General features: G+C 42.6%; 1 protein-coding gene and 2 non-coding genes across 3 annotated transcripts in view; 1 reads left to right on the top strand and 2 right to left on the bottom strand.

The window, feature by feature from the left end:
* LOC115893171 (collagen alpha-1(III) chain-like) overlaps window positions 1-1,325 on the bottom strand; it is a 54,038-nt gene extending 52,713 nt beyond the window's left edge. Inside the window, exon 1 of the mRNA XM_030916124.1 lies at window positions 1,299-1,325. Coding sequence (XP_030771984.1) covers window positions 1,299-1,325 — 27 coding nt within the window. The remainder of the gene's footprint in view (window positions 1-1,298) is intronic.
* Window positions 1,326-8,743: 7,418 nt separating this feature from the next.
* On the top strand, window positions 8,744-8,815 carry TRNAA-CGC. The gene has a single exon. It is a non-coding gene; the product is annotated as a tRNA-Ala (tRNA).
* Window positions 8,816-9,122: 307 nt separating this feature from the next.
* TRNAG-GCC lies at window positions 9,123-9,193 on the bottom strand. The gene has a single exon. It is a non-coding gene; the product is annotated as a tRNA-Gly (tRNA).
* Between the last annotated feature and the right edge of the window lie 7,481 nt (window positions 9,194-16,674).

Below are 16,674 nucleotides of genomic sequence, written 5' to 3'. Positions count from 1 at the left end.
GCGTATGTCTATATGTTTATTTTTGTCCCAGAGGGAATTTTTCTTTTTAATAATTAGAATTTAGGTTCTGTTGCGGGAAATTGAGATCCCAAATCAAGTGACTTAAAAATGAAGAAAGTTTATTTCTCTCTCATAAAAGTCCAGATGCAGACAGCTCAATGCTGGCATGATGGCTCCACAGCTGTCTGCCACTCAAGTTGCCACCACCTGCCCAGATGTGGCCTTCCTTTTAAGTTTCAACCCTCACTTTCCAGCTAGATTGAACCACTAGACTAAGTTCTGGCTAATGGGACCTGAGGGGAAATAAGATTCACAACTTCCAGGATGTGTTCCTAAGGAAGGAGATGTGGGCTAGGCTCAATGGTTCACGCCTGGGTTATAATCTCAGCACTTTGGGAGGCAAAGACGGGTGGATCACTTGAGCCCAGAGGTTCGAGACCAGCCTGGGCAACATGGCAAAACCCCGTCTCTACAAAGAATACAAAAATGTGGCCGGCGTGGTGGCTCACGCCTGTAATCCCAACACTTTGGGAGGCCGAGGCAGGCAGATCACTTGAGGTCAGTAGTTGGAGACCGGCCTGGACAACATGGTGAAACCCCGTCTCTACCGAAAAAATACAAAAATTAGCCGGGCGTGGTGGCGCATGCTTGTAATCCCAGCTATTCGGGAGGCTGAGGCAGGAGAATCGCTTGAACCCAGGAGGCAGAGGTTTCATTGAGCCGAGATAGCGCCACTGCACTCTAGCCTGGGCGACAGAGCGAGATCGTGTCTCAAAAAAAAAAAAAAAAAAAAAAAAAAAGTCAGGCTTGGTGGCCCATGCTTGTAGTTCCAGCTACTCGGGTGGATGAGGGGATGAGGTGGGAAAATCACTTGAGCCTGGAAGGTTGAGGTTGCAATGAGCGGAGATCACACCACTGTACTCCAGCCTGGGTGACAAAGCAAGACTCCCTCTCAAAACAAAACCAAACAAAAAATGTCTTTTTTTTTTTTTTTTTTTTTTTTTTTTAATTCTTTGGAGCAAATGTGTTACTACAATAAAAGGTGGAACAGATATTGGAGACAAGTAGCAGTCTTTAACCTTTAACACAGTCTTAGCATTTCTTCAGACTTGACACTAATGATGCAGCCTTGGGGTACAAATGTAAAGGTGAGATAACCTTGATTTGATTTCTGCTTTGAACGTCTCTACCTGTGTGAACTTGGGCAAGTTACAATGTTTTCGAGTGTTTGTTTCCCCCTTTAATACTCTATGCAAAGCTCCACACTACAGAGTTTGTCATATTGTACTGCAGTTTACCTTTGTGTTCGCCGCTGCTTGGTTCATCACCCTACACACAGCAATCTCTTTTAACAGTTAAGGGGTTTTACTTAGTACTTGCTCCCCCATCTCTATAACAGCTTTCTCCTTTCCGTATACACTCACAAGAAACCATTGTCTTTCATCCTTTTTCCTTTTCACATCAGTTACACCAGCGGTCCCAAACCTTTCAGCACCAGGGATTGGTTTCGTGGAAGACAATGTTTCCACGGGCGGGGGGGGGAAGGGACTGGGGGAGCGAAGGGGGTGGGGACGCGGGCAGGGGCAGGGGCTGGTATGGTTTCGGGATGAGACTGTTCCACCTCAGATTATCAGGCATTAGATTCTCATAAGGAGCCGGCAACCTAGATCCTAGATCCTTAGTATGGGCGGTTGACAATAAGATACCTTTTAGAGAACCTGTTAGAGAGTCTAATGCTGCCGCTGCTCTAACAGGAGGCGGGGCTCAGGCAGTAATGCTGGCTTGCCCGCCTCTCACCTCCTGTTGTGCAGCCGGATTCCTGCGGCCTGGGGGTCAGAGACCCCAGAGTTACACAGTCTGTATAAGTAACCTCTCAGTCACATCAATCCCATCCCATTGTTAACACATTCCATTCCATATCCCCTCTTTTTTACTTGTTATCATTTACATATCATAAAATGCCCCCCCCCCCGCCCACTCCCGCACTTTTTTTTTTTTTTTTTTTTTTCTTTTTTTTTAAGACCGAGTCTCTTTCCGTCGCCCAGGCTGGAGTGCAATGGCGCGATCTTGGCTCACTGCAAGCTCCGCCTCCCGGGTTTAGGCGATTCTCCTGCCTCAGCCTGTCAGTAGCTAGAATTACAGGCGTGCGTCACCACGCTAATTTTTGTATTTTTAGTAGAAACGGGGTGATATACCCATTTTAACTGTACGATTAAGTGATAGTAAGTTTACTGAATTGTACAAACATCACCATAATCCAGTTTTAGAATATCGTTATCACCACAGTAGAATTCCTTTTGCCCATTTGCCCTTAAACACTCTTTTAATCAATCTCCCACATGAAATTGTGAGCCAGCATGATTATTGAGAACCCAGTGAATATTTAGTGCCATGAGAAATTCACAGAATAAAATACAATAGCTAATGTTAGCGGAGTATAGCTAGTTGATAAAATGAGACCTCAGTCAGAGATCACCATAAGAAAATACATATCCTATTCTTGGCTTTTGTGAATAGACTAGTACCATTAGACTCCAGAAACTCCTATAGTTGAGCAAATCAGCTAAATCTGGAAAAATCTTTACGACATCTTTTTTTTTTTTTTTTTGAGATAAGGTCTCATTCTTCACTCAGGTTGAAGTGCAGTGGTGCTATCTTGGCTCACTGCAGCCTTGACCTCCCAGGCTTAGTGAATTCTCCTACCTCAGCCTCCCAAGTATCTGGGACTACACGTGCATGCCATCACTCCTGTGTGATTTTTGTATTTTTTGTAGAGATGGGGCTTTGCCTCTTAATCCCGTTACAATGGCAACTAAGTGCCCAACATATGAACTTTTGGGGGACATACTCAAACTATAGCAAATATGTACCTCCTTCTGTTTCCATCCATTTGTAAACAGCATCTAAATTATAGAATTTGCATCTTTCCAAGTAGACTCTAACTTACTACTCAATAAATACTTCTAATTCTAAATGCAAATTATGATTACTATAATTTTTCACGTTGGGGTACTTTCTGAAAAGAGTAATGTTTATTAACTTTCTCTGAATTAAATGTAACCAGTAGCTTTTCGGCCCTCGGGTTGGTATTAATGATAATTATCTGTGGTGATGAAGAATCATTAATAGTTATAGCCCTGAGGAGCAAAATAATGTATTTCTAAAAGCTACTTGTTCCTGTAGGTAATGAGTAAAGCAATCCAGTCCTTTTTCATCCAGCAAGCCACAAGTACTAGAATAATTCCCTGATACCAGGTGTAGATGACTCTCCTCCCCACCTGTGTCCTTGTCTCTTCTTGAGCCCCCACCTCCCACCTTTTTTTTTTTTTTTTTTTTTTTTGAGATAGAGTCTTACTCTGTCACCTAGGCTGGAGTGCAGTGGTACGATCTTGGCTTACTGCAACCTCTGCATCCTGTGTTCAAGTGATTCTCCTGCCTCGGCCTCCCAAGTAGCTGGGACTACAGGCACTGAGTATCATACCAGGCTTTTTGTTTGTTTGTTTGTATCTTTAGTAGAGACAGGGTTTCGTTATATTGACGAGGCTGTTCTTGAACTCCTGACCTCAGGTGATCAGCCCACCTTGGTCTCTCAAAGTCCTGGGATTACAGGCATGAGCCACCGTGCCCAGCCTGTTCTTGAGCCTTTTAATGGCCAGCAAATCATGAGGGACAACCTACTTGAGGAACTCATTCACGTAATATGATTATGGGGTGGGGGAGACAGAATGCATGAAGTTAAGAAATACTTGTTTTTAGCACTTGAACACCTGCCTCCACCAGTTTCATTTTATGTGAAAAAAAAAAAAAAATAGAGAGGAGAAGTTGGAGTAAGCTTATTTCACCCTCTAGCAGTGCAAATTCCTGACTGCAAGGAGCTCTGGGCAGAAGTCTTCCACTTTCAGAATTATGGCAGCCTAGAGTGCTCATGTATTCAATGAAGAATTTGAGAAAGTATGTGCTCAAATGCAGTGGTTCTGTACCTTGTCTGCATATTAGAATCACCTGGGTAGCCTTTCAAAACAGCTACCAATTAAGTAAGTATATTTGCTGGTGGGATCTAGGCATCAGTATTTTTTTAAAGCTTGCCAGGTACCTCCAATGTGCAGCCAAAGCTGAGAACCTCTGGCTTAATAGTAGGTTTCTCATGTGGACATGCTAACTGTTCTCAAGCAGTGGCTCTCAGCCTTAGCTAAACATTGGAATCACCTGAGAGTTTAAAAAGCTGTTGATGTGGGGGAAATGGGGAAATGTTGGTCAAAGGGTACAAACTTTCAGTTATAAGATGAACAAGTTCTGGGACCTAATGTATAGCATGGGTGGTGATGGATGTGTTAACTTGATTATGGTAATCATTACACAGTGAACACATATACCAAATCATCATGTTGAACACCTGAATACATTAAATATTTGTCAATTATATAGATAGATAGATAGATAGATAGATAGATAGATAGATAGATAGATAGATAGATGCTGATGCCTGGACTCACCCCTAGAGATCCGGATCTAATTGGTCTTAGTTTAGGCTCAAGCAAGCATCAGCATTTTTCAAAGCCTTCCTCATTGCATCTAATGTACAGTCAGAGTAAACACCAGTACCTGGACTGGGAATAAACGTTTTGGCTCGTACCCAGCTCTGAGAGAAGGATGCTCAATACCTCCTGGACAAAAAGTGGCAGGAGCTGAAGCAAGAAATGTGAAAACAGTGCCAGAGGTAGAAGTCACCTGCTTCAAAAGGGGTTTAAGGTCAATCCTTGTGTATTAGTGAGGGTTTTCCAGAAGGACAGAACAAATTGGATATATATATATCCTATTATTTATAATATATAGTATATATTATATCCTATATATATATCCTATTATATATATATCCTATTTATAGGGAGTTTATTAAGGAGTATTGACTCACACCAATCACAAGGCAAAGTCCTACAATAGGCTGTGTGCAAGCTGAGGAAGAAAGAAGCCAGCAGTAGTTCAGTCCAAGTCCAAAAGCCTCAAAAGCAGGGAAGCCGACAGTGCAGCCTTCAGTCTGTGACTGAAGACCCGACAGCCACCAGCAAACCACTGATGTAAGTCCAAGAGTCCAAAGGCGGAAGAACTTGGAGTCTGAAGTCCAATCCAGCATGGGAGAAAGATGAAAGCCAGAAAACTCAGCAAGTCAGCTTATCCCACCTTCTTCTACCTGCTTTGTTCTAGTTGCACTGGCAAGCAATTGGAAGGTGCCCACCCACATTGAGAGTGGGTCTCCCTCTCCCAGTCCACTGACTCAAATGTTAATCTCCTCTGGCAACACCCTCACAGACACACCCAGAAACAATGCTTTACGGGCTATCTAGGCATCCTTCAATCCAATCAAGTTGACACACCTTGTGAATGATATGTGTGTGACACAGACTGAGAATAGGGAAATCTGTCTCTAACCAAGAGAGATGTGGGGAGCATAGATGATAGAACTGCATTTTAAATATTCCATAATTTTCAACATTTGGTGTGTTAGGCCATTCTTGCATTGCTGTAAAGAAATACCTGAGAGACTGTATTTTTTGTTGTTGTTTTATTTTAATTTAATTTAATTTAATTTAATTTTTGAGATAGAGTCTTGCTCTGTCACCCAGGCTGGAGTGCAGTAGCGCCAGTCCCCGCTCACTGCAACCTCCGCCTCCTGGGCTCAAGTGATTCTCTTGCCTCAGCCTCCCCAGTAGCTGGGATTATGGGCGCGCACCAACATACACTGCTAATTTTTGTATTTTTAGTGGACATAGGGCTTCACCATGTTGGCCAGGCTGGCCTCGAACTCCTGGCCTCAGGTGAGCCACCCTCCTCAGTCTCCCAAAGTGCTGGGATTACAGGCATGAGCCACCTCACCTGGCCAGAGATGGTAATTTTTAAAGAAAAGAGGTTTGATTGGCTCACGGTTATGCAGGCTGTACAGGAAGTATGATGCTGGCATCTGCTCAGCTTCTGGGGTTGGGCCTCAGGAAACCAATATTCATGGTGAAAGGCAAAGCAGGAGCAGGCACTTCACATGGTCAGAGCAGCAATAAGGGGCGGGGGGAAGGTGCCACACACTTTTAAACAGATCTCACGAGAAATCATTCACTATCACGCAAAGACAGTACCAAGAGGATGGTACTAAACCATTCATGAGAAAGCACCCTGTGACCCAGTCACCTCCCACAAGGCCCCATTCCAACACTGAGGATTATAACTGGACATGAGATTTGGGTGAGGACACAGATCCAAACCATATCATTTGGTCATCCTCTTTACATATTTGAGCAGAACTGGATCCAACAAGCTTTCCTGAAAAGGCCCCCAATCCAAAAGTGTACCCCCTGCTTCACCTCTCCCATCAGCCATAGTGACTGACAAAACCCACTAAGTGAGAGCCTTTTTGGTTAAGGTAGGCCAGTAAAGCAATTTCACATTCTCTGTCGGCTTTAGAGCTCTAAATCAACTTTACGTCCCCTGTTGGTTTTAGAGATCAGCCTCATTTGCTTTATCAGATGCACCTACATAGCCTGAACTCTTGAAATTTGAGGAGTGAACATTTAAAAGGGATCTTCCTTTTATTATTATTATTATTATTATTATTATTATTATTATTATACTTTAAGTACTAGGGTACATGTGCACAACGTGCAGGTTGTTACATCTGTATACATGTGCCATGTTGGTGTGCTGCACCCATTAACTCGTCATTTACAGTAGGTATATCTCCCAATGCTATCCCTCCCCCCTCCCCCACCCCACGACAGGCCCCGGTGTGTGATGTTCCCCTTCCTGTGTCCAAGTGTTCAGTTGTTCAATTCCCACCTACGAGTGAGAACATGCGGTGTTTGGTTTTCTGTTCTTGAGATAGTTTGCTGAGAATGATGGTTTCCAGCTTCATCCATGTCCCTACAAAGGACATGAACTCATCCTAAAAGGGATCTTCTGTGGGCTCTGAAATTTCCGAATTGCCTGAGAAAAAAAGTTCCAAAAATGGAAGGCCTCAGGTGATGGAGAAATAACTATAACATGAGGAACAGGATCCCCCAAAAGATGACAAAGTTGAAGTCGCCAGAGGCCAAACATACTTCCCTCATAGTGAACTGAACAGTATAGTTTAAATTTGCATTGGGTGGAGAAATGGCTGTGTCCACATTTCCTGATTCAGAATCAGTTGAAGATGCTCATGTTCTAGTGCCTGAGGGTGGAATGCAGAGGGTGATTTGGAAATGTTCAGGCTTGGTAGAGCAGAGCTCTTCAATGACTGTCCTCTTGGACATTCTGTATTACATTTGAATTAGATCAGCCTGTGTCCTGTTCTAGTTTAAACCAAAATGTAATTATGAGCCATTATTTGTTTAAATTACTGTAAGCAAACGCAATGGTTTATTTATTTTTAATTCAGAAATTGATTGTGAAACTTGTGGTTTGCTCAGGAGTGATTTTGAAACCTCTGTTTTCCGCTCTGGCTCTCGGCTTGCTGACCAAGTGGTCATTTATTGGGAGTGCTCTGCAACTCAAGGAAGTGGAAATTCTAGGCCCTCACGGTGCTACCTGTTGGGGCCAGCCTTACAGGTCAGCTGGAAGTGATGGTGACCCAGCTACCTCGACACCAGGTCTCTCCCGTGCTCCCATCGGAGTGTCTGAGGCTTCCACCACTCAGTTTTCACCAGGCTGGGGTAGCATCAGCTTAAACTGCAGCTGAAAATGTCAAACACACCTCATCTCTCTATACGGCAAGTCAGCACATGGATTTACCTAGCACTCAGTCAACTGGAGAGGCAATATCAGAGGGAACAGGACTCAGGATAGGTCTTTTAACTTGGAGCTTGGGTACCATTAGTGGTTAGAGAGGGTTCAGAGGACATTAAAGGAGATGTTCAATGGCGTACACTACGACCACCACGTACCAATCCGTTAAGACTGGCCCAGGGTGTGAATATCAAAAGGAGAAAATAAAAATCTACCTGGAGCAAGTCCCCTGCCCCAGTCTTATCATTGTTTATATATGATTAAGCTACAGGGAAGGTGGTGGTATTCATATTCTTTCTTTCAGTTTGAGCCTCATGAAAATGAAGAGCAAGTCGCAAATCATTTTAATCTGCAAGGGGTCATCTGGTTGTAAGGTATGGGGATTTGGCGTGAACACGTGGTTTTCCTGAGGTGTGCATTTATTTTCGGGGGTGAAGAGTGTTCAGGTAAATCCATAATGCTTTCGTGTTTGAAAAGAAGGTCTCCACCTTTCTGTTCCATGAACCAGTCTCCACGGGCACCAGAGGCGACGCTCGCGGTACGGCCCGAGCGCTGGGCCCGGACTCGAGGTCTGGACCGGGGTTCCAACCGGCAGCAAAGCCCGAGGCCCGGCACCTCACGACCTCCTGGATCTGCAGCGCCTGCGCAATAAGCCTGGGGAGGCGCCAGCTCCTTCAGGCATTGGGCACCGGGGAGTCCTGCCGCTCTGGCCGCGCAGGGCACCATATCCCTCCCGGATCCCAGGCTCCCGACGCCCAGCAGAAGTGCCATGGAGTGAGGCCTCATTCTTCCAGTTGAGCGTTTAGTTGCCAACTCGTTGCGCGAGGTCTGAATGCACAGTGGAAACAACTTAGGGTGGGTATGGGAAAAGAAGAAACATATTTCAGAAGCACTCACCAGTATAAACTTTTACAAATAAAGATCGTCATACAATAATTTAACTAGAGCTAACAGACTGAACGAGTATGGACATCAGAAATGTGCCTTTCGGCTGGGGGATGTAGCTCAGTGGTAGAGCGCGCGCTTCGCATGTGTGAGGTCCCGGGTTCAATCCCCGGCATCTCCAAAACAGCCCGTGTTCAGTTTTTTCTTCTTCCTCCTTTCATGTTGGTATTTTAGAATATTTACCCCGTTACCTGTAAAACCATTTTGCTCGCATTTAGGTGCCCAAAAACAGTATAAAAAGAGGGCAGAAAAAAATCAGCGAAGCTCAAAGAAACCACCTTTTTGACTGCTCGAAGTAAAAATGAAGTAGAGAATTAGCTTTCATTAATATTTCTTTATTTGCATGAATCCAGCGTTTAAAGGACTTTATTGAACTTTAAGGCACCCGTGATACCCACAGAAAAAACTACGGGTCAGAAAGAAAACCTTGCATTGGCCGGGAATCGAACCCGGGCCTCCCGCGTGGCAGGCGAGAATTCTACCACTGAACCACCAATGCTTATAGTAAAGCGGTGTTTCTTTTGCTTACTAGAAGACATTTACGCCCTGGTAATAATTTTACCCTAGTAATGATCGTGTATTTCTGCATTCAAAACAGAAAACAATCAAACTTTTAACAACCTAATTATCATAAAACGTTAGAAAAACATTAACATTTACAAAAATTTTCATTATACTAACTTCTTTAGAACTTTATGAGATTCTTTCTTCTGAAACTCTTTGGTGAAGGAGGCAAATGAAGATTTTGTTATATATGCACAGGATTACACAATCACCTAACCTATCTTCAGACATTTAGATAATTTATAACAACTCTCCCTCCAGCCCTCTGCCATTGTTTTCTTTTATTATTTTACCTATTCAGACAAATATATAATGGAGGTTTGTTAGAAATTGGGAATAGAGGCAAAGAAACAGGGAACAGAAATTGGAACACTGACCCAAACTTCTAATTTGGAAATTGGTAAACTGGAACTATGCGATTTGCATAGGGAACTTGAAATATTGATTATTCTAGCCAAGTGACCTGAATTCTCTAAGCTGCCCCTTCCTTCATTTAAGACCCCTTTTAACTCTAATAGTATGAGTCTGATCCTTTACCCTTAGTTTCCAAGGAAAGTGAAATTGTGAATGACACAACAAAAGATATAGGAGGGGGAAAAATAAAGTGAAAGAAAAGAATTTATGGAAATGATTCTAAATACAAGATAAAAGGCTGTGGATATAGGCAACATTGGCTTTTTATCTCTGGGAGGGAAATTCCTAACAATTTCCAGAATCTTTGGTCAAGAAGAATTTGGGGAAAAGTTATGAGAAAATAACAGCTAACACTTAGCAGTAACTGTGTGCCAGGCTTTGTAAGTACACTACACATGGACTTCAACCCCGTGAAGTAGGAAGCTGAGGCTCGTAGAGGCAAGACTGGAACATACAGTGTTATGTTCAGTGTTGGAGTGCTTAGCACTGCCAATTCAGCCTACAACAGAATAGCTCACTGTGTATTGAAACGCAAATGCTGCATGTAGTTTAGGACATTATATATTAAGAATAATAGATTGGTATTAGAGAAAGATCATAAAAGTCTACTGAAATAAGGTAATGACTTCTCCATTAAGATTTATCTTTAAGGACTTCTTAGTGTGTGGATTTTGTAGAGCAAAATCTGAAGACGAATACAGAATTATAAAGACATAAAAGATATGAAGAGATTAGGGAATTAGAGAATCAGACTATAATCCTAAATAATCTGTGGAAGAACAAGGTCAATTCATTTTACTTTTTCTAACTTTAGTTTATTCTGTAAAATGAAAGAAATGGGGGAGAAATGGGGTTTTACAATCCCATTCTGAAGTGATGTACCTTTCCAGAGGTGCTTCAGGGCCATTGGCTGGTGAGGCCTCACTTTCATGGCGGGGATTACAGGTGTGTACCACCATGCACAGCTAATTTTTTAATTTATTTTATTTTTTGGAGAGAGGAGAGAGGTGTTTCGCTATGTTAGCCAGGCTGGCCTCGAACTCTTGAGCTCATTCAATCCTCCCTGCTCAGTCTCCCAAAGTGTTGGGATTACAGGGGTGAGCCACTGTGCCTGGCCCCCAAGATTCTTAAAGATTGTTTTTAATTTTGAATCCTAACTTCAAAAATCTAAAGAATCATAGATTATTTAGTTCAGAGCTTCTCAAAGTTTTTATTTTGAACGTGTAACCTAACAAACAAAGGCAAATAAATAGGGAGTTTAAAAATGAGCTGGTGGAACTGAGGGAGCAGGGCAATAAAAATGAGGCTTCACCAGCCAGTCAGTGGTAAAGCTCAAGTGGGAGGCCTGAGGTCAAAGCTGCAGAGAGCCAAGATCGTGCCACTGCACTCCAGTCTGGGCGACAAAGTGAGCCCCTGTCTCAAAAAAAAAATATTTTCAGAACACAAGAAAAAAGTCTCATGTAAAACATTACTAGTGGCCTACCCAAAGGCCTTTTTGTTTATTTATTTATTTATTTTTTCACTAAAAGTCCATTCTAGTTTACCTGGCCCAAGGGACAAATGTGGTACACTAAGCCAGTTATTTCATTTTTCTTTCCAAATTGATCTGAGGTGTGCTTTTCACTGAATCCCTGCCAATGAGAGCAAGAATAGTCAGCTAGGAGTTTCTGGGAAAGATGATATGGAAGATCTCTCTTACCCTTTCTCCTTGTATGAGGGTGTAATGCTTGGAGCTGCCCAACCATCCTATGACTTGAAGGGAGACAGAGGGTGATCCCGCAGGAAAATAGAAAAAGGCTCTGCACTATCTTGAAATTTTTTTCATGCAGACTTTTGGTTAGGTAAATTAAAGACCTCTATCGTTTAAGTATGTTTGAGTTGAGCATTTTGTTACATGTAGCCAAAAGCATTCAAGGTGTGTGTGTGTGTGTGTGTGTGTGTGTGTGCCTGCACGCGTGTGCATCCAGCACTCCACCCAAATCCTTCTGGTACAAGAAACCTTCTGTTCTATAGATAATCAATACTTTGAGATTTGGGTTAGGCTAACTTGCCTCTTTTTCTGTATTTCTCTGTCACAATAGTAGGTGTGTATTTTCTCTTGGCATTGTACTTTTTTAGAGATGGGTATGTGACTAAATCTGGGACAATGAAAAGTCCTTGCCGAAACTCTTGCAGAAGTTTTCAGTAAAATCTGTCTTTTTGCTGGGTTGTTCAAACAGGTCGAGTGTATAGTTTGGGTTGTCCGGAAGAAAGAGACAAACATATTCCTAATATGATATTGTGCCACTAGAAGCAGCCATGCCTGACTAGAAAAAATTCTGGATTTTGTGTTTATATGAGTCAGTAAATTGTCCCTAAACAACATGTGGTGGGCCAAGTGTAGTAACTCACACCAGTAATCCTAGCACTTTGAGAGGCAGAGACAGAAGGATCAACTGAGGCCAGGAATTTGATACATCAGCCTGGGCAACATAGTGAGACCTTGTCTCTACAAAAAATAAAAATAAAAGAAATAAATTACCCAGGTGTGGTGGTATACACCTGTAGTTCCAGCTACTTGGGAGACTAAGGTTGGAGGGTTGCTTGAGCCTGGGAGTTTGAGGCTGGCTGCAGTGAGCTATAACTGTGCTACTGCACTTCGGCCTTTGCAACAGAGCAAGACCTTGTCTGTAAAAAAAAAATACAACAACAACAACATTAGCCTTTAAAGTTAGTTTAAGCAGCATTTTGCTAGAATCTTAACACAAATTGAGAAACTCTTTTACCCCAAACATGGTAAACTTAGAGAACTCATTACCCAGGATGTGATATAGACTAATAATATTAAAGTTTAAGAAAAGTTTAGGCCAAGCATGGTGTCTCATGCCTGTAATCCGAGCACTTTGGGAGGCCAAGGTGAGTGGATCATCTGGGGTCAGAAGTTCAAGACCACACTGACCAATGTGTGAAACCCCATCTCTATTAAAAATACAAAAAAAAAAAAAAAAAAAAAAAAGCTGGGCATGGTGGTGCGGCTGTAATCCCAGCTACTTAAGTGGCTGAAGCAGGAGAATCCCTTGAACCCAGGAGGCAGAGGTTGCACTGAGCCAAGATTGTGCCATTGCATTGCACTCCAGCCTAGGGAACAGAGTGAGACTTCGTCTCCAAAAAAAAAGAGAAAAATTTAGAGAAATTCATCAATGACAACAACACTACAAGGAGGCAACAAAAACCATGAGAAAATTTTTAGGGCACATTCCCAGCTTGTTGGAATAAGGTAAATTCTGTTGCAAAGAAGGATCGGAGCATTTGAAGGAATATTCAGGCAACAGTGTGACAGAGAAGTAGAAAGAAGAGAAACTAAAAATAGAGAAGTCTGTTCAGGAGGTGATTAGAATAGGAATAGAGAGATGATGAGGTCCTGAACCAAGGCGAAGGCTCTAGCATGAGGTTCATGGCGAGACAGAAGGAGGAAGAAAAATTAATCTAGGAATCTACCTTACGTGATTGATAGACTTGCGGTGTAGTGTAGAAAAGTAAGGAAGAGAAAACACTGGAAGGAAAGGGGTGGGGTAAAGTGCTCATTTTTGGAAATTCTGACTTTGAAGTAAGAAAGAAGAAGTGTCTGCTAGGTAGTTAGATCAACCCCTGGAGAAATCAAGGCTACAGAAGTGGATTTGGAAGTTAATCACCTGAGAGGTGAAATGCAAAAATGTGGAAATGGAGAATATCACACAGAGAAAAGAGTGGTGAGGACACAGCCTTAGGGAATGACAGGAATTGAGGAGCCACAGTTGGAGAAGCAGGGCAGTGGCATCTGTGGAGGCAGGCAGAGCCCCACTTCTTTTGCTAATTCTGAATAATACAACACGACAAACACGTGTCAGAGTGTTTCATAGATATACTGTGTAGTAATCCTGTTTCATGTCGGGAATGCTGTAGTAGGCAGTGATTTTATTATCTGTGTGGTCAAGCTTGAAGAGATCAGAGGGTGGCCAACAGTGCCTTCTGGGTGGCACACGCTAACACTTCCCCTGGTATGCTCTGTTCCCATGCTCGGATAAGAGGCTCCCATTGAAGCTAGTAGAGAGAAAGAAAGCACTTGAGTGCTGCGAAGTGTTACACAATCTTCTCTTTTAGGCAACCCTGGCCATTGTGACACCCAGTGTGACAGGCAGGGACTTGTAAGTTGCATCATAGCACCTTGGATCACTTGCTCAAGGTACCAAGTTCCTAGCTGGTATTAGCTCATCAAAGAAAAGTGGCCAGGCTTATGTCATCTGAAGAAAGTAAACAGTTCAGTAACAGAAATAGTTCATATTATACAAAGTCACCAAAGCAAGCAATGCCTTCCTTTTTTTTTCTTTTTTTCACCTGTGAGTGATTGTATTGATTTAATACACACAGCTTATTTCTGTCCCAGGTTACAAACTAGCCCTAGGGAAATGGTGGAGCCAGTCATTTGGATTGCCCTTTACTGGCTGGGAATTAAATCATTACTTATTCCATTTTAGAATCACAAGTAGTACCCTAAGGCCTACTTTCCTAAGGATTAAAATCAAGGCATGGAAATGAAGAATCCAGGTGTAATTCTCAGATGCATGCAGATGTTGAGAATGCAGCAATTTTTCCTGGAAAGCTGTCACTGCAAAATCATCCTGCTCACGATATGCTCATTCCTACTCCTCAAGCATGTCCAATTAGTCAACAAGTTTGATTTCTCCTTTTAAGATGGCATTGACTCTTGCTCTCCCTCCTCATGCCAATCTCTCCTACACAGTGCAGACAATTATCAGCTCACTCCCTGGGCTAACCGGGAAACCTCAGATTTCCTCTGCCATCCTGCATGCTGCTACCAGTTGCATGTTTTCCTTTCCCTCCCCTACTTCTTCTCTCTCTCTCTCTCTCCTTTTCTTTCTTTCTTCCTTAATTTTGGAAAATTCAGTCATTTCTTTATTCCAGAATTGAATTAGCTTTAAATCCATACAGAGCCCTCATGGTGGAGGAAATGTGAGTGGGAATTCTTTACCTTTCTCTTGGCTCTCATCTCTGGGTGACGCATTTATTCAAATACTTCAGAGTTGAGCCACTTGGTAGAAATAGCTTTCACTTCCCTTCCTAAAGTTCTCTCTTCTTCTTCTTCCCAAGTTATTTGGGTCTTTTAAAATATATGTTTTTTCATAAGAAACCCACATATATGGCACAAAATTCAAAAGGTATGAGAGAGTATTCATTGAAAAGTATGCCTGGCCTGGCACAGTGGCTTAGCCTGTAATCCCAGCACTTTGGGAGGCCAAGACGAGCAGATCACTTGAGGTCAGGAGTTTGAGACCAGCCTGGCCAATATGGTGAAACCCCATCTCTACTAAAAAATACAAAAATTAGCCGGGCATGGTGGCTCGTGCCTGTAATCCCAGCTACTTGGAAGGCTGAGGCAGGAGAATCTCTTGAACCTGGGAGGCGGAAGTTGCAGTGAGCTGAGATCACAGCACTGCACTCCAGCCTAGGCAACAGATCCTGGGTTACCTTTCCTAGAGGCAACCATCGTTATCCGTGTCCTGTGTTTCCTTTCACAAATATTTCTAGGTGGATATAAACATTGCAACTTTTATTTAAAATTTTTTTAATCTTTTTTTTTGAGAGGCATGCAATTTATTTTTAAGCACAGATGGTACATACTATACATGCTGTTATGCTCATATCCTTTTTCCCCCCCAGAAATACACATCTTGGAAAATTATCCTTCTTAGAACACACAGAACTAACTTTATCTTTTTAGTGGCTCTGTGTTCATTTTTTAAACTGTCTCTTATGGACTAGGAATTAAAACATTATTTTTTCTATCTCACAATAACAAGCAGTGCCCCAAGGCCAAGTTGCCTAAGGATTAGAATCAAAGCATGGAACTAAAGAACCTAGCTGTAACTGTAAGATGCATGAAGACAGTGAGCAAGTTCATGGCATGGAGGTACCATAATTACCTGAGCCAGTTCTTTAGCAGAGGACATTTAGACTGTTTCTAATCTTTTGCTAGTAGGAACAATGCTACAGTGGATGCCTTGAATGAATGCCATTTTGTTCACATGTGAGAACATCTGCAGGATAAATTCCTGGGAGAAAAATTGCTAAGTCAAAGGGTGAGTACACTTTAAATTTTGATCTGTATTGCAAAATTACTCTCCAAAAATGTCTATTTTTCTTAATCATTGCATTTATTATATTACTCTTTTGCTCCCAAACGTTAGTGGATTCTTGCACTTATTTAATCTTCTGCTGTCTCCATGTTGTAATTTTTTAAATTTTTTTGAGACGGGGTCTTGCTCTGTCACCCAGGTTGGAGTGTAGTGGCACAATCACAGCTCACTGTTGTCTTGAGGTCCCCAGGCCCAGATGATCCTCCCACCTCAGCCTCCTGAGGAGCTGAGACTACATGCGCCACCACACTGGCGAATGTTTGTATTTTTTGTAGACATGGGGTTTTGCTATGTTGCCCAGACTCGTCTCGAACTCCTGGACTCCCTTAATCTGCCCACATTGGCCTCCCAAACTGCTAGTATTACAGGCGTTAGACACCGAGCCTGACCAAAGGTAGTGTTCTAGATTACCAAGATTCTTCTCAGCATTAACAGTCTGTGAACTTTTTATATTGTTTTGTAATATGAAAAGTTTGCAGTTTAGGAGAAAATAAACAAGTTTGAATAAGCTGAAAACATGTAGTGCTAAAAGAGGTCTTGAAAGCATCGCCTGGGAACTGGTTAGAAATGCCAACTGCAGGATGGGTGCAGTGGCTCTGGCCTGTGATCCCAGCACTTAGGGAGGCTGAGCTGGGTGCATGGCTTGAGCCCAGGAGTTTGAGACCAGTCTGGGCAACATAGGGAGACCACCCCCTGCCCACCATCTCTACAAAAAATAAGAAACCTAGCCAGGCATGGTGGCATTCACCTTGGTAGTCCCAGCTACAGAGAAGCTGAAGTGGGAGAAACTCTTGAGCCCAAAAGGTTGAGGCTGCAGTGAGCTGTGATT

The sequence above is a fragment of the Rhinopithecus roxellana genome, chromosome 14, assembly GCF_007565055.1.
Source record: "Rhinopithecus roxellana isolate Shanxi Qingling chromosome 14, ASM756505v1, whole genome shotgun sequence".
NCBI lineage: Eukaryota > Metazoa > Chordata > Mammalia > Primates > Cercopithecidae > Rhinopithecus > Rhinopithecus roxellana.
This window is presented reverse-complemented; position numbering and strand designations above follow the sequence as displayed.